Source organism: Caenorhabditis remanei, chromosome II (genome assembly GCF_010183535.1).
Source record: "Caenorhabditis remanei strain PX506 chromosome II, whole genome shotgun sequence".
Classification (NCBI taxonomy): Eukaryota; Metazoa; Nematoda; class Chromadorea; order Rhabditida; family Rhabditidae; genus Caenorhabditis; species Caenorhabditis remanei.
The window spans coordinates 12,899,592-12,917,434 of record NC_071329.1 but is presented as its reverse complement, the minus strand read 5'-3'; the positions used below and the strand labels follow the sequence as shown (position 1 = coordinate 12,917,434).

At 37.9% G+C, this 17,843-nt stretch overlaps 5 protein-coding genes across 5 annotated transcripts; 3 read left to right on the top strand and 2 right to left on the bottom strand.

The window, feature by feature from the left end:
- Positions 1-410: 410 nt before the first annotated feature.
- GCK72_006522 (uncharacterized protein) lies at positions 411-3,573 on the top strand (the record flags this gene model as incomplete). Its single annotated transcript, XM_003113516.2, has 4 exons — positions 411-510; positions 3,023-3,159; positions 3,210-3,332; positions 3,388-3,573. 4 exons carry the CDS (start codon positions 411-413, stop codon positions 3,571-3,573), a joined length of 546 nt encoding a protein of 181 aa, XP_003113564.2.
- Positions 3,574-3,803: 230 nt separating this feature from the next.
- GCK72_006521 (uncharacterized protein) lies at positions 3,804-4,239 on the bottom strand (the record flags this gene model as incomplete). The annotated part of the gene is made up of 2 exons (XM_003113828.2): positions 3,804-3,938; positions 3,991-4,239. The coding sequence occupies 2 exons, from the start codon at positions 4,237-4,239 to the stop codon at positions 3,804-3,806; spliced, it is 384 nt and encodes a 127-aa protein (XP_003113876.1).
- On the top strand, positions 4,017-5,029 carry GCK72_006520 (uncharacterized protein; the record flags this gene model as incomplete). Its single annotated transcript, XM_003113584.2, has 5 exons — positions 4,017-4,089; positions 4,417-4,571; positions 4,616-4,747; positions 4,793-4,897; positions 4,943-5,029. 5 exons carry the CDS (start codon positions 4,017-4,019, stop codon positions 5,027-5,029), a joined length of 552 nt encoding a protein of 183 aa, XP_003113632.2.
- Positions 5,030-5,448: 419 nt separating this feature from the next.
- GCK72_006519 (uncharacterized protein) lies at positions 5,449-7,065 on the bottom strand (the record flags this gene model as incomplete). The annotated part of the gene is made up of 6 exons (XM_003113476.2): positions 5,449-5,630; positions 5,674-5,996; positions 6,388-6,493; positions 6,543-6,627; positions 6,675-6,880; positions 7,035-7,065. The coding sequence occupies 6 exons, from the start codon at positions 7,063-7,065 to the stop codon at positions 5,449-5,451; spliced, it is 933 nt and encodes a 310-aa protein (XP_003113524.2).
- A 439-nt stretch (positions 7,066-7,504) lies between these two features.
- On the top strand, positions 7,505-12,062 carry GCK72_006518 (uncharacterized protein; the record flags this gene model as incomplete). The annotated part of the gene is made up of 15 exons (XM_053725664.1): positions 7,505-7,714; positions 7,769-8,056; positions 8,102-9,133; positions 9,179-9,342; positions 9,393-9,861; positions 9,908-10,139; positions 10,191-10,378; positions 10,427-10,691; positions 10,737-10,927; positions 10,977-11,124; positions 11,171-11,430; positions 11,483-11,631; positions 11,679-11,756; positions 11,806-11,914; positions 11,964-12,062. 15 exons carry the CDS (start codon positions 7,505-7,507, stop codon positions 12,060-12,062), a joined length of 3,882 nt encoding a protein of 1,293 aa, XP_053589858.1.
- Between the last annotated feature and the right edge of the window lie 5,781 nt (positions 12,063-17,843).

The window sequence follows — 17,843 nt, the reverse complement described above, 5'->3', positions numbered from 1 at the left end:
TCCTTCTCCGAAAAAGGAGCATTTTCTAAAGCTTTTTTTCACTTGAGCCCTTTTTGGTACTTTTTTCCAACTTTCCAACCGTCGTCTTTCCCTTTTCCACCATTCTTTTTTCTTCATGCACGCGAAAATGAGAAATGTCGGATTAATGTGAAGGCGTAGGGGTCCGTCTTCCCCAAGTGAGTAACTCGTAAATTTTATGGTTATTGGATATCCGAAGAAGTGCAAGTGACCAGCTTGACCCAACTTTTTTTGGTGTTTCGATCTTGACCTATCAAAATTTGGAAGCAGTTCCTATTCTCTTGGCAACCTTCTCTTCGATGATTTATATTCTCTTCCTTATTTTATTTTTACTCTTTCTTGCACTTCCTTCACCTTCCGAATCCAAAAACTTCGTCTTTTTTTCTTTCAGAATGCGCAAAAAACTGTTATTCCTCTACATCACAACCGAAATTCTGACAGTTATCGACGGAGTACAGTACCCCTGGACATTCGACAATGACTTATTTGGAGGTAAGTGTTTTTCTCACTATAAGGAATATTTGAAGAAAAAAGAAAAAATACTGATACATAAAAACACAATTGAGGTCTCACTCCCTCCTTTTTTGGCTCACAAAATTCGAATTTCCGTCTCAACCGCGCGGCGAGAATTCACTTTACGCATGTCTTTTTTGTCACTTATTTTCCAGAATCTCTCCTTTTTTCCGATCACGATAGTCTGAGAAGAGAGAGAAAGAGTGAGAGACGACAGACGGTGTTCGTTACTTTTTTGCAGGAAAAAGAGTTATAGATTCTCTTTTTCCGTTGTTTTTGACATTTCTGTTTCAGAAGATCTTTCTCTTTCTGGATCAGAGTAAATATAGCTATAAGAAGCCTCTCGTTGAAAATGTTTTCAGAAAATGTTGACTTTTATTCTGGAATAATTAGATTCTCGAATCTTTTTTTTGTAGTTTATTAGGTTTTCGTTAGTGAGTCCGATGTTTTTTGCAATCATTTTTTGGCACTTGTCAAAAAATCAGGCCGGGCTGGGCTGGCCCGGGCTGTGGTATATTTCAGTTTTTTGAAAATAGTTTTCTCGAGTTTTTATGAAATTCACATTGAAATGGAATGCCCTTACTGTCATCTTCTTTTTCTCAAAACAATCGAAAAAGTCATCATCAATTGTCTAGAAGGCAACATAACTCTTCCTGATTTTTCCTTATTTTTTCCTTCAAAATAAACCCCCTAAAACACTTTTTGCCAGCCTTACTCTCAAATTCTAAATGAACGAGTGCTTAGTCCTTCTTCGGACATTCAAAGATTTCTTCGAACCTTTATTCTCTAATTCTCCACTTTCTTCCCACTATTTCATCATGATGATCCCTCCCGAAATCAGAAGAATTATTCATCAATTTACTGGCCAAAATATTCCCACGATTTGTCCATAGAAAGTGGGGGGACTCACGAGCTCTGCGCCTACTCGCACCTCCGCCTTCAAGAGTATCAAAACGGCAACATTCTCAGTCATTGCCTTATCCATTCCTTGTGTTTTTTCCACATTCCCATGCATTTCTTGACCACTTTTCTCAGAGTCAACGCCCCAACAAAAAGCACTCTAAACGTATCAAATAGTGCTTTTACCCTAATAAATCGTCTCGGTTTCCTGGGAATACCTGAGTATAGAATAGCAGAAACGGGGGCTACCCAACGCCTTCTTCTAATCGGATGGAGTCTCCGCCAGAATAAATGTTTTGGCCCACAATCTAATTTCTAACCAATTCGGCCCTCCCAGTTGTATTCCCCGAAGAAGTTAGTCAGTCGTTTTGTTCGCAACAATATAAAAAAAATAGGAAAACGTGCATTTCGAGAGAAGATTCACTTGTATATAATACTCGAATAATTGGTTCCATCAGTCGAAGTCTCTTGATTTTATTCTATTTTTCCCCTCTTATTCATTCCCTATTTTTCTGAAAACTTCTTGCCCCCTTCCGAATGCACAGAATAGAAGACGTATAGTTCTAGGTTCTGACTTCTTTTGGGAAAATTCTTTGTTTACGGAATCCCTAGTTTTTCGTGTTTTGATTGAACACCTCGTGGGATTAATTTGCAGTCAAAAAATTAGAACTGCTTTTTTTAAAAAGATTCGACTACGTTTCATACGCAAGAAAATTGTCACAGGATTACTAGCTGATACTAGACCGGGTCTTCACAAGTAAAGCGATCTCAGTTTGTCAAAAAATTCTGATTTCTACCAACTTTTCAATTAGAATCCACCTTCTTTATAATTCTCTAGATCACAAAGTCTTCTTGATCTTTAGAATTCCAACAACGTCACAAAGATTCCAAATACAATTCCAGTGACCAAAAACTCAATTTTTCTAACTACTTGTTTTCTAATTTTGTGTCAAGATTTCCGTTTCTCTTCTCAATTGTCTCAATATTCCCCCCTTCTTCTCCTTCTTTACTACTGATTCTTCTTCTTCAAATATGCAAAATGTTCAATGTCCTCTTCTCCTCTCCGAGAATCTCTCTCGTCGTCGTTTCCGGAAAAGAACACGTTTTAAAGGTGTACTCCTTCCATGCCAATCTGAGTGTTTCATCTTCTTTTTCGTCTTCTTACCAGTCGTTGCCACCTCAAAAAGTGCACTCAATCAATCTTCTTCTTCTCGTTTTTTAGTCGTGCCCTCTTGCTTCTTCCGTCTACTTTCCCATGTACATTTTGCCGTTTTCGACACCAATTAGCCGACGAAACTCGTAAATAATTCTGAGACGAACAAGTACTGTGTCAGTTGTCACTGGCAACTTTTTAATGCTCTTTCTCTCGTTTTCACTTTTCTTCTTTTTCTTCTTTTTGTCTTCACTTTTGACACACCTTGCCTTCTTTTACAGAAGATTCCGCAGAATATTATTATGATACCATGGCTCTTGACAGCCTGTATATATCCGTGTGTAATAGGTAAGTGTAGATGATTGGAGACCATTCAATTTCAAAAAGCAAATGAATACGAAAATTCTTTTATTATTTCCTAACCCTTTCTGTTTCCAGGTCCCGACTTCTGGGGACTCCTCCATGGTGACTGGAGAATGTGCACAGCAGGGCAGATGCAATCACCAGTGAATATAGATCCATCACAACTTCTTTATGATCCACATCTAATGCCGATTAACATTGAAGGCAACATTGTAAGTGGTTTTCTCATTCAAAACTTCCGGATTAATTTCTCTCATTTCAGGTGGAAGCAGTATTCGAAAACACGGGTCAACTTCCAATTGTAACAATTAAAGATCTTCCGAATAAACCAACAATTAATATCACGGGTGGACCAACAATGCCCTATCGATATAAACTTCATCAGGTATCAAAGTGAAAGATTTTGCATAGATTTTCAGTTTAAAAATCTGAAATTCCAGATAAGTGTTCACTTCGGCAGAGCAGATGAAGGGGAGAAAGGATCCGAACACACAGTGGATCGAGTCAGATTTCCAGCAGAGATTCAGCTACTTGCATACAACAGTGCATTATATCCAAACTTTAGTATAGCACAGACATCTCCAAGAGGTCTTCTGGCTGTTTCTGTTATTGTTGATGTAGGTTGAACAGGGGAAGAAAAGAAAAAACACGTCAGTCATATTCAGATTGGGAAAACGACAGCTGTAGAATTGAGGAGGTTGACGGTAGCTTCGCAAAGCATAACTTACAAAGGTGAGTGCTTTTTCTACTTGAATTGGACAAAAAATCTAAGAAATAGAGCATTTCTGGAATTTTAACAAAATATAACAAAAAATTAAAGAAAAAATCTTTATTCTCTAAAACTTTGGAAACAATCTTATGGATTGTACTCAATTGGGAGGTTCTTACGACGAACCATACCATCTCCCTGGAACCATTCACGACGGAATTGCTTGGCAGCTCCATCTGGAGTGTTGGTCCATTCAATAGTGATACGGTCGTTGTTGGTATCCTGAAATAACGGAGAATTAGAATTCCGAATTCTCATAGAGTCTTCTAGTTACCTCTTGTCCGAAAGCGAAAGCATCGCATGAAACGGCAAGAAGGACAGCCTCCTTTGGGTCGAGAACTCCACATGGTGGATCGACTCCGAGACGTTTCATGTTGGTTGTCTTGATACCGTATCCAATACGACGAGCCGATGAGTTGATCACCTTGATGTGGTAGGTGTGCTTGTCATCGTACGGCGCATTGAAAACGATCTTGGCGTTGGGTTGGGTTTGGATGTCTCCTGGTGGAACGGATTGGGCCATGGCTGGGTTTGAGTCGATTGATGGATCGATATGGATTCTGATGGATTCAGAGGAGCTTATATATGGACGCTTATCAGTTGTTTTGATCTTTGCTCTAGATCTCTAGAAAGATAAGACAAAAGTTCACGATTTTAATCGCTCGTTTTTAAAAAAATATATATTTTTCGAAGTTTTCAGGCCAATCAACAAATCTAACCGACTTCCAACCATCTGCTCTTCTTCCAAAAACTTCTCATTATGTGACATATGAAGGCTCACTGACATATCCAGGATGTCATGAAACTGTCACATGGGTTATTCTCAATAATCCAATTTACATTACTAATGATGATGTGAGTTGTGATATCTCGATTCTCAAGCGTCATTTTATTTTCAGCTTCAAATCTGGAATGAACTGCAGAAAACTGAAACAAAACAACCCGAACCTTCATTCATGACACCTGCTTATCGTCCATTGAAATCTTTAAATGGACGACTGCTGAGAACGAATATTAATGTTGGATCAAAGGTAATTTCTCTCTGAATGTTCATGAAATCTATATTTTTATATCAGGATTCATCATCATCATCATCTTCTTCTTCTTCAAGTTGTCCATCAAATATATACGTGGAAATGGGATATCGAGCGAATCCTGGAAGAAATAAAAGAAATGATTCAGTGAGTTGACACAAAAAAGTTTCGCTTCGAATCCAATTGTTACAGGTCGCTCGAAGATATATTCCAAAATCTGAAGTGTTCGAAATCGATAACATTCGACCCGATGAGATTTCAAAGATTCGATCATTTTGATCATAATTTACTCTTGTTTTTCTTTTTTTAAATTAAAAATATTGTCTTCGTTTTGCTCACTTTTGCTCCCAAGGACTCACTTATTAATTGCATGTTCTCTCTGTGTATTTCTGTATTTAATGACTTTTGATTCTAATATTACGGGCTACGATATGAATAAAGTATTAACGAGAATTCTCAAAGATTGTTTGACAAACTTAATAAGGTGTTAGAGTATTTATTAAACTACTGTAATAAAATTAAACAATTTGAATCACAGTGTACAGTCATTTTTTGACTACAAACCGTTTTGTTTAAGAGACTAATCGACAAATGACTGAAATGGAGAGAGCCAATAGTTCACTGGCAAGTGATTGCACGGAAGTTAATTCTAGAGGAACGGGGAGGGGAAATGAGCGGAAAATACAACGGGCAAGTATCTACAGTTCAGGGCCTTCTTTGAAAGAATTGCCGCTTTCGACAAGAATACGGCGAGCTACGAGTGTCATAAATACGGCTAAACAAATGAGAGCAAGTGGGATTTTAATTAGAAGTGAGTAGTCGAAGCTTCGAGATGCGAGTTGGCGTGCTGGTTGTTGGAACAGTGGTGTCGGTGAAGGATCTGAAATAATTTTATGTTTTAAAATAAATTGATTAAAATTAACCTCTGATGGCAGGTTCTGGATCAACAGGCTGCTCGGCTTCAGTTTCTTCTCCCGAAGAATCTTCTGATGATTCGTCGCTTTCAGATGAATCGTTCGTTACTTCAGAAGTTTCTGGTTGCGTCGTCTCGCTCGATTGAATTTCTTCCGAAGCACTTCCATTGGCGTCGGCGATTTCCTTCTTCACAACCGATTCATCTTGGAATTTGAGTTGTGCGGCAAGTTTCTTCGCCTCTTCAGTTTCTTTTAATTGACCATCTTCTGTGATTGGTAGGAGAGCATCCTTCATAACGCATCCGCACTCTTTGCATTTCCAGTCACCGCTCCTGAAAATTGCAATGTTGAAATTCACCGTACATATCGGGAAGAACGTCCTAATCGGGAATGAAACGGATCGGGAAAAAAACGAATAGGGAAGAACGCTTTTTTGCAAGTTTCGGTGTTTGAAAGGAAAGAAAAGTCAATAATTTTCTGTTCAACTCAGTTATTTAGCTAATTAATGGTGTGTTTTCATGGTTTTGGACTGATTTTACGAAAAATTTCCGACACTACGTTATATTGAGTGAAATTCAGAGTTGTTATTAAAACCATGTGAAGGCAAAATTAAAAGTGAAAATAATTACACAATACATCTTCAAAAGGCAGTTTCTTTCATTTCCGGCACTGAAATTTTCAAAAAAAAGCGTTCTTCCCGATTTGTACGGTCTCAAAACTCACAATTTCGCCAGACGTTTCCTTTCCTTTGGTGGGTAATCCAAACTTCCGAGTGCACCTCCTGGAGTTGATGGCAGAAAACCAATCAATGCAAGAAGAGCTGTGCGAACTGAAAATTGAAATTTTAAAAATATTTTGTGGCAAGAAAGAATGCTTACTGCTCCATGATGGCAGCCATGTCTCCGGATGATAACCAGAGATCGAGAGACAGATCTTTTTGTTGAGCTCGAAGCGACCATTTGGCTGGAAAAATTGTTGTTTAACCCAAAACAAAATTTTTTTAAACATACTGTTAGAAGAATCAAATTTGGTGGTTTCATTGGATAATCAGCCGGGAATATTATCCTTCCGTGATAAATTCCGCCTTCAAAATCAGTTCCAATGGTTCCTCGAATGGTGAAATGCCACTCGAATAGATTGTCTTCCATTGGCTGAGCATGGTACATTTCGGTGGCCTGTCGCAGCTCTTTCGCCTCTTGCATCAATCGTCGGACTCCTGAAAATATATAATTATTCACAAAAATATTTTTATTACAACAATTTTTAGATAAATATTTTGTTAAAACATGTTTTAACCGGGAAAACAAGAGTAAGAACACAATTTGCTTCAAATTTACAATTCATTTACTAATGAAATCGATAATACTCACCGGCATTTTTTGTATTGTATTGTTCAGTCATTTTTCCACAATTTGGAGCACGTGCTTCAACTCAGATAGCAACGAAATCGACGTCGAAAGGAGAAGCAATGAAGTGAAGCGAAGCCAACGTCAGCTGAAAATAATGTACACCGTCACGTCAGAATGCACACATTTCATCAAACACCGTGACGACCAACTGCGGACATCCGATCATTCATCACTGCGGGTTTCTCCCGTTTTGTTTATAAGACTTCCTTGTCGTAAAGGTAGTGACTAGACAATTTAATGTTTGCGATTTAGCAGAAGCCACTTGTATTCTCTCCGTTTCCAAGTTGATTCCTTTTGGAGTTAGTCATTTATTGATTTTTCAAGAACAAAATTGATTCACTTTTTCAACGTGTGACTCATTGTTCGCGTGTTTTTTAATCTTTTCTTCTCTATAATTATTTCAAAAAACATTGATTTTTGTTGTATTTAGAATGGAGGAGTCACCCGATATGGATGACCTTCTCAACCAAATGGAATCCGATTTGATTCGGAAAACTCGAACAATTCAGTCAGCTCCACCACTTCTACCACCAACTTCGATTGCTATGCAACCTCGTGGTACTCAACAAAAACAAATGACACGAAGCGTGGTGACAGTGTCAAAATATGTCATGAGTGAAGATATGAATACACATATGGAGGTTTGTTTTGTTTATTTATAAATTCTTTGTAAATAATTTCAATATTAACTTCAGGGGCACGTAAACATTGATTCGTCTCTTCTTCCAAACACATTTCAATCAAAACCAATATTTCGGAATGAAACGACTGTGCCTGAAACTAAAAAAGAGAATATATCTCCTCCGTCAACAAATGGAAAACTCACAGAATCGATTCCTGTCGTCGAAAAATCAATAGAGAACACAGTGGTGGTTGTAAAAGAAAAGCCAACTCACGTAGAGGATTCTCAGAAGATGGATTCTGAACCAGAGGTCGAAATCAGCTCAGAACCAGAACCTGAAGAAATTTCAGAAGTCGAAGAAGTAAGTACTAAAATCTTTGCAAAATTCAAAAATGTTAAATTTTAGGATACTTTGATTCCGGAAACTCAAATAATCTCGAATCTGAATGTGACTGCTCGTAGTTCCATGCCAGTAGTTGCTTCTGAAGCCGTCAGTTTGACTCATCATAATTTAGATCTTGACACTGAAATGGAATCTATGCTTGATTATTTGAATGGAGTTGATGAAGGAGGCAATGACGCTGAAACCGTAATTCAAAATGGGCATGCTCCATCTAGAAAAGAAGGTGGTCGTGATTCGATTGATGAGTCGACTGATGAATCAATTCTTTCTCAGTTCGCTCATAAATTTTCGGAAGAAGTCATGACTGCCGCTTTGAACACTCGTAACTTACATTACGACCCAGCTGTTCAAGAGTTCTACTTGGAAAATGATTCAACGCCAGATGTAGTTCCAATGAGTTCATCTTCTAACTCTGAATCCATTGCTGATAATTCGAATTATTTGTCTGAACCTGAAAGTGTGGCCGAAAAGAAAACATTGGCATCAGTATCGGAGCAATGTGAAGAATCAGAGAAGGAAGCAGAAGATAACGAGAATTCTGAGTCTTTGGAAAAAGTGGAAGAGAAAAAATCGGAAAGTGATCAGAATGAGAATATTGAAGCTGAAAAAGAAGAACCTTCATCAAACGCCGACATTGAAATGGAGAAAGAGTTGGAAGCCACAGAAGGCAACACGGGCGATTCTACAAAGACAACCGAGACTGAAAATGATGTTCAAAAAGATACTGTATCTGTTTCACTTGAGGAACAAAAAGAAGAAAACGTTCAAGAAATGGAAGCAAGCGAGTCAGAAACTGTTCCTGAACAAGAGGATGTGGCCGACGAATCTGAGAGTACTGTAGCTGTGGCTGAAGAAATCGAAGGCGAACATGAAGAAGATACGTCTGTCGAAGTAGCCGAATTCGAAGAACGAGAAGTCGTCGAAGCAGTTGGACAAGAAGAAATTGATTCAGTGGCTGATAACGCATCGAATGGAAGTCAAGAATCCTCTCTCGAGGGAATCGATGGAGATTCAGAAAATCGTCCGAGATTTGATGTTAGTTTTATGATTGGAGTTTATAAAAAATATTGTATTTTTCAGTCTTCTATTGCCACCATCCACGTTCTTCATGAATCTGATTCTGACGAATCTGCAACTCCACGTAGGGAGAGAAGACTAACCGAATCAGAATTACAACTTGGAAAGACGTCTCCCTACTGGATTCCAGATTCAGAATGTCCTCATTGTATGCTTTGTAATACAAAGTAAGTGTCATCTATGTTTTTTCTTATTTTCATTTCTTGTTCGATTTCAGATTCACTATCATCACACGCCGTCATCACTGCCGTGCATGTGGACGAGTACTTTGTGGAAGTTGTTGCAGTGAAAAGGCAGTTCTAGATTATTTGCAAGAAGAAGGAAAGAAGCAACAGGCTGTTCGAGTCTGTAAACCATGTTCCACAATGCTTGCAAGAATCGAAGCACACGAACAGGAGGAGCAACGGCGTCGAGAATCGGTTGCATCTGATGGATTTTCCGAAGATGAAGCAACGAGTTCAGCAGTTCCTGTGCCTGTACATGTTCCACGTGGAGTGCTGAAAACGAGATCCATGACACAAGGAAATGAAGAAGAAGGTGCTTCAACGAGCAACCCAGTCTCATTAGTTGCTGCACAAGACACTTCAAGACGATCAGTTATGTTTCGAGATGGAGTTCGACCAGGTGCTCCGGTCGATGAGACGAATCCAGAAGAGGAGAGGTCAACAGCGTTGAAACCAAAGAAGGTACGGTATCTTCAAGTGACTCAGATTCTCAAAAATCGTATTTCAGAAGTCGAGAAAACGGACGGCAGTGGTCAGGAGAATTGCAGAACTGAAAATGGAAGACGAGTTGGCATGTGCTCTTCCGAAGGACGGCGTCACGAAAGTTTTGATTGTGAAGCCAGATTCAGAGCAACCAAAGTTCGAAAATGCATCGATTGTTTTTGAATCACTCTGCAATTTTTCCGTTGTTACTGTTGTATTGAAGAAGAACCTGAATTGTACAGTCCAAATTTTCAATAGTGAGTTTCAGACATTTAATGTGATATTTACAAAACGTTTCTCTATTTCAGACCCCAATTTTGGCTTGGTTTGGGCAATTTCAACACAAGGTTTCGCTCAAATTGGACTTGACGAACTGTTTTTCTCGTGGACACTCAGCGATGAGGAGAAACAAAAAGTTGACTCCGAAGACCCTGAACTTGATGAAAAGTCAGCTGTGTCTTTTCTCCCACTTGCAGTTCTCAATCGTATATCTACAGTACGTCTAGAATTTACTGGACCCGAGATCAAGCCCCATTTCTTCCAGATTTACACACATTCAACTGAGCATGAGTATGCTGGAGTCCGTCGAGTAGACAATCGTTTAATGCGTATTCATACTGTCACTGATCCAATTTATCCACTCACAAAACACATTATGTTCTTCCGCCCGACAGTTCAAGCTGGTCTTCAAAATATGAGAATTCCTACGAATCCTTTCCTGATTGCTTGCTTCCTTCATGACGACGAGCTGAATTGGGCAACTGCTCTTCCGAATCGTTTGCTCTATAAACTCGGAGAGAAGTATAATGGTGAGAAATGAATCTAGAAATACTGATTAATCATTCCTTTTATAGTCTTCCCAACTCCATTTGTTAACAACATTGGTCGACCATCGTTATACAGTACAGATGTATCGGGAACTGTATTGAAAGTGTTCACAGATTTCCGTTCGTGGTCGTATCGAATGAGACATATTCCTGGATGTACTGTGTCGTTGACAAACGATAAAACAGTCATTCGAATTCCAAAATCGTGTATTAAGGAAGTAAGTCTCACTTGTATGGAATAATTTGACATATAATTTATGATTTCAGCTGAAAGAAATTCTAAACTTCAGTCGATCAACGGTTGCGTGGAGTTGTGATTTGAATCAAGAGGATGACAGTGTCCTTGTCTGTGAGGAGACGGATCCTGGACTCTATTCAACTCAAGTCTTTGCTAAATATATTGGTCAAAGAGAATGTGAGTTGATACTTTTTATCGACGTTTCAAATTAATTTTATTTCAGCAACAAGTGCGTCGTTTGTCATTTTGGATGGTGGCTCTAAAGTCAATTCTCTTCAAGTCAATGTTGTGGAAGACGGTGTAGCACTCAGACTTCAAAGCGAAAAACTCGAAACTATTCTGAATGCGATCAATGAAGGACACGATGTCGTTGAATCATCCAAAGACATGGAGTTCCGAGTGGAATTTGTAGAAGATGGAGACTGGATTGCTCCTGAAAGCGACTATTATCCGAAGTCACAGATCGATGGACTGTTTCTTATTGTAAGATTCTATTTTTCAATTGACAATTAGTTACCTAAAATTTAAATTTTAGAACAAATACCAGTACGGTTTGTCACTAGAAAGAGCGCTCACTCAAGTGCTTCAAGTTCAAGGAATCAGTGATTATGGTGTTCGGATGTCCCATGTTTACAATCTCGGCGACGGAAGACTTCAGCCAGAAGAGGAACCAAAGATTTATTCGTAAGTAACCACTATATCTCGAATAAAAATGAAAAATTATGTTTCAGAATGGTCGAAACAGCTGCAAAAGAATGCGTTGCTGTACTAGAACCACACATTCAGCCATTGATTCGTGCCGGAATCGGGTGAGTTTTGAATTGAAACTTTCCGTTTTTTATCTAAAAAGTTTTTCAGAAGTGTCTCAATCCGATTATTCGTTTCTCCATACGAATTTGAGTACGATGTCTCGAGATGGCTTGGATTGGAAGCAGAGAATGACAAATACAAGCAGAGCCTTGATCAGGTAACTAGGCATTCACCTCATTTGTACCCATTCATTCGAATATTTTCAGCTCATCCCAATGTTGTACAATATGATTGAATATGTTCCAAACGGATTCGAAGTGGAATTCGTTCTCTCGATCGTCTCCACCAAAGCTCTTCCAATTTAAATGTATTTATTTGTGAAATATTCATTTTATTTCTTCTTGAACTTTTTCTACTTATTTGTTATTATACAACCCTCATTTCTAACCTTTTTCAATAGTTGCACCCATCATTCCTTTTACAAAAATTAGATTTTCACTAGATTCCCATCCATCGGTTCGTGTATCAAAACCTGTGATATGTCTCCCTCCATCTTGTAGTCCGAATTCCCTTTTCTCATCTCATTTCTAACACATTTCACTACTAATCACGTCCTGAAACCAACTGTAAATGTTCTGAATGACCGTGATTAGACGGATTTTTCTTGTACTTCTTTTTCTCCCCCCGATTCCCCTTTCACTTGTCTCTTTCTGCACCCATCAAATTTTGAATGTATCGCATAATGGAAAAAGAATTCAACAAAAAAGAGCAAAAAACGCTTGACACTATTCAAATACTTGCTCTCTTTCGTTTCATACTCTGAGTTCCTCAAAAAGTGCGGATGATTCGATTGAATTTCCTCCAGGGTCTCTTCCCGCCCTTCTCACCCTTCGAATCGATGTTTCGGACTATTGAATTTATCGGTGAAAGACTTCAGGAAACGGACAATTTTGAAGATCGATGTTCTTGTGCCACGTCATCTACTCTTGTTCATTCACAACTAGAAAGTTTCACTGCTGACGTCCATGAACCCCATCGAATCGTGTGCCCTGAGAGCATCAATGTGCTCCATTACAAATTTATAGAGAGGATTCCCTCTTTTGGGCTTTTTATAGTTTTTTGTTCGATGAGTGCTCTCTTCCAAATGAGCTCAACTCATAACAATATCAACTTGATGTCTGAAAAAGATTAGATTGGAAAGAAATGAATGACGAGTGACTACTACAGACGAGTTGCAAAGGGGTGAAGGCAGGTGTCTAACTCGTATTCTGATTACCAGATGATGATGTGTATGTTGTATACGAAGAGACGAGAGCAAGGCTGAAATTATTAGAAAAGCGAGAAATGAGAGAAGGAAAGAAGCAAGGAGTATTCTCTTGTTTTTAAGAAGAATAAGAACTCGGAGATGAGACAAAAAACTTATTTTAATGATAACTTCTTCATGTGGGTGGTAGATCTCCAAGAGGCTTCCACGGATTATAGTTCTAAGCTGAGAAGTTTGATTTTATGAAATCATAACTTGAGAAAGGATGATATGATGTGAGTAGTCGGGAAATATTTCATTTCGAATTTCAATTGAAGTTTAATTCTGAGATTAAGATTATGCAATTTGAACAAAGAGATGAGAATATTAGTTCCTGATTGCTTTTCAGGGCGCTTTGAGTTCATATATTGATTGAGCAGTTTTAAAAATTTGACATCTTGTGTAAAACTTTTTCTTTTCGCAAATAAGAGATTACTGGAATTTTCATTGGTATGGGAACTACAGTAACCTTTGATAATTTTGAGAAAAATTAAAGCAATAACCTGCTCTTTTAGGAATTCGAAGTCTTTCAAACACTCATACTGGTAGACCATAATCACTATTCGGATGTATCCTGACCATTCTAATTGCCATTTTTTTTGAAAAGAAAACTGTTTCATTTTTTAACAGAACTTCCTTCTCATTCTCTTTCTCGTCCTTCTTTTTCTTCTTCGTTTTTTCTATAATTCCAATCTTTCAATTGTTTTCCGAGAATCTTGACCTAATTCATTCCGAAGCGTCTTCTCTTTGTGGTAATCCCACCTCTTTTTCAGACGGTCCCTTTTCTTTTCTTTTTTTTTGTTTGTCCTTTTTCTCATCATTTCATTTCTTTCCTTTTCCCAACAAAAAGTTCATTCTTTTTCATAAAAGAAACCCAGCTTCTTCTCCTTTATAATTTCATCGGTCCTCGATCCGACGACATCAAAAAAGAAAAGAAAAAAGGAATTTTATGTCTTCTCTTGTTGCTTTTTTTCCTCTTCGAACACTTGAAAGAAAGCTTCCGGGTAAGAAGAAAAAACACCTGGACAAATGGAATATATTCTTAGACTGTTCTATGCTGTCATATCTTCTTCGGAAGCCTACTTATTCCATATTATTTTGTTATTTCTTCTTCTTCTCCTCCTTCTTTTTTTCTTCAATCGAGAGAGCCCACACATTACGGAATTCAATTTCCGGTGTCCGGAGACCATCGTCTAGGTGTCATCCGTTTGATGGGAACACAGGGAACCACTTGTTTTTTCTTTTTTCGTTTTATTTAGAGAGAAATTAGGGAGAAAAAACCTGTTTTGATACGCCTACATGTTTTCAGAGATTTCCAGAATATTTTTTACCGTAGTTAATAATTCGATTAATAAGTCATTGCAGGTGAAATAAGAAGTTTGGGAAAACACATAACACATGAGAAAGATGTGTTGAAAAAAGAAGTTTGACTCATGCATATGCGCTCTACAGTGAATCTCGACAAAGTTTGATCTACTCGTGTTTTCCGCAGAGCGTATTAGTTCGTCACAGGTTTAACAACCGCGCTCCACCGAAATGCCTTTGAAAATGTATATTTTTCTCTGCATCTCTCAATTTCGCACACTACTTTCTCAGGTTTCGGTAGAGCTCGGTTGTAAGAAGAGTGTCGTGCTAATATTTTATTTCACAAACGTTGTTATCTGTTGGTGACTTGGAATGATCTCTAACAAATTCCAGGTCATCCTAACTATGAATACACAAAAAGGTCAAACATATAACTTTCCTATTTCTATTTTCCATAATCCCATTTATTTTTCTATAGTTGTTATTCGAATAGTTGTCTTATTGACAAGAAAACCAAAAAACGCTCGATATAATAACTGGTTACACTCTGAAATTTCTTCTTGTTTTCTATCTTTTTTTCAGAGAATTACTCTCGTAAATGTTTTCCTCGAAATCAGTTGGGAAAATTATATATCATGAAGTTTCGTATATATGTCATGACGTAAAGAGAAATTGAGATCTTCGAAATAATTAGAGTGTTTGGGGATCGGTTTTTAAGTTGGGGTACGGTAAAGTTCGGAAGAAAAAAGAAGGAACTCAGAAATCGTTCTTGTTTCCTATATGTTATTCAATCTGGATTCAGTGGGAATATATAATCGGTAAACACGAAACTCTGAAAACTCCGTGAAGACGGTCTCGATGATTTTTATAGAGCTTTCAAAATCCGAACAACAGGAACACTGATCACGAATTAGTGCAAGAAGACCTAGAAATTCAGATAAATTCGGAAAATTAGATCGAAACTGATTTCAGATGAACTTCGATTGTACTGATAACAATTTTTTCCTGACAATCAGAAACCGACTTCGTGACTGCGGAAGAGGTTTTTTCACTTTGAGTACAGTAGGAAAATGTAGGTCAAGGCTCCACATAAATTAGAATTTCGAAATTCTGTAGTCGTGTTCTCGGTGTTTATCACAGTGTACAGTATTTTTACAAATTTGATCACCAACTTGTACCACAAAAACTCAACATTATTTCAGAATTTCCAGTTCATTCCTGTACAACAACTTCTAAAATATCTACAGTTATCTCACCAATCATTCTAGCTCTCTGCTCCAAATCTCTATCAAACATCTGTTTTACTGGTTGCCACGTTTCTCGTTTCTCCCGCCTTCACCCCATACTCTCCAATACTCCTAAGCCCCGCCCCAATCGGGTTCTTTCTCTTCGCTCTCTTCTAGGTGCCAAGGCTCGGCGCATTCGAAATGCAGCACGGCTATTCATCCCTCCCTTCTTCTTCTCCTTCTTTTCACTGACAACACGCACAATTGGCGCCGCCGTTCCTACTAGAAAGGGGCCTGTCTTCTTTTTATTTTCTCTCTCTCTCTCTTCTCATTTTTTAAATGTTTTGTTTTCACAAATGTTTCTTCGTTTTTTTCTAGGTCTGGAGTAACAAAGAAGCACATCACGAGGAGATGAAGCACTCGACTCTTACTTCGAACTTGATCGTATTTGGTAAGTCCGAATGGTTTCAGAAAAGAGTCTAGTAGAAGTACATACTGAAAATAAGAGATCTTACTGATCAGTTGTTTCTTTCCAACCACATTTCCGTTCGTCTCTCTCAGAATGAATCAGCTGATTCACTGATTTCATCTATTCAAAACTTGACCGGAATCTTCTGAGTCTGCCCCCAAAATATCCTCTTTTATTCGACATAGGCTCTTGAATGGCATCTTTTTCTTGCAAAAACACGAAAAGAAAACGCATCTTATTTGTACTTTATGGTTCCAAAAAGAAGTAGAAAGATATTCCATTTTTCTTCTTTTTTTCTTATTCAATCCAACTACTGACCGCCCGGAAATGTATAATGACGTCGTCAAGGGCCAGGAGGAAGTCGTCAAGTTGTTCTGAAGAAGGATTGGAGCACTATTGCTTTGAAGTTTTGGATTTGGACATTCAGAGTCTATAATTAGTTGAACAAATTGAGTGTAAGAGAGGGCATTGTCTCTTTTTTCATTTTTTTTCTTCTTCTTTTTTTCCCATTTCAGAATCATCGTTTCTCCAGATTATCCTAAATTTATTCCCGTCTACTTGTTTTGATGTTCCATCCTTCTCTTCCAGATCTACTCGAATTTCTAATTTTCTCTTTCTGTTATACTCTCTATTTTGGATTTATCCATCTCCCCCACTCGACGAACACAGAAGCAAAAAATAGAGAGAGAGAGGAAGTCGGAAAAAGGAAAAGAAATCCACGAAAATAGTTCAAATCCATCATCATCCGCCCATTTTCGGCCATAGCTCTTGGTCCCCTCTCCTCAACTTTCATTCCATCTCAAACAAAATAAATGAAAAGGAGAAAAAATTGGGAGGACAAGAAGAAAAATGAAGAATTGGAAAAGGAGGCAACCTAAATTGATAGATGAGACCTACGATGAGTGAAGGTGATGAATGAAAACTGGAAATCGAAAAAGCAGAGAAAATGGAAACGTGGCATGATTGAGTGTCTATTTCCCTTCTTCTTTTTGCAGAGAGGTCAAAATATTGAACTCGATTTCTGCAAAAATTCAGATTTCCAACCGAAGGAGACATCACATGACTTTTTCTCTTGCTTTTTGAGTTTTTGCAATTCGAAAAATCTGCAATTAAAATTGAAAAAAAGTAAATTCACATGACAAACATACTCGAATCACGTCATTTTTTATTAGGTTTTTGAAAGAAAATGCTCTAATTTATAGTTGTTTCTTTTTTGTTTTCTACACATTCTCTAGTTTTGAGAATGTTTCGTTAACTATAAAACACGAAGAAATATAATTTATATGAAGAAGCGGGGGAGCTCCGAGTGCCGTGCTTCCACCTGTTTCCAACCGCTTTCCATGACAACAAGTACTTCGTATTTTGGCCACAATTTCGAAATGTATACATCTTCCAACAAAACAAGAAAAAAAACTTTGTGAGGGGGCTGCTGTTGGATATGGATCATCTTGGAAAATGGAAAAAATACCTCGAAATTACTCAAAAAGAGATTCAGAAAATTACGGCAACTATTAGTTCTGAGCTGATAAAATTGCAACATTTACTTCCCTTCTTGTTCAATATCTGAAATTCGAACCAGCGATGTGAACCGTAGTCTTGTTGAATCTGAAATGACAGTCTGCTGCACATAGAAAGCTGAAAAATGTCCAAATCTCCAGTCATCTTGATTAGAACCATCCAGAGAAAACCAATCGAATCAAATTCCCTGGAACCCAGAAGTTTTTTTCTCCATTCAAATTAATTATTCTGCAAGTTTGTTTTTAAGAGAGAACAGAACCGGAATCCCGTTCTTCTATCCGACGTCATGAGAAAATAACTTGAAAATAATCGAAATCTTCCATGT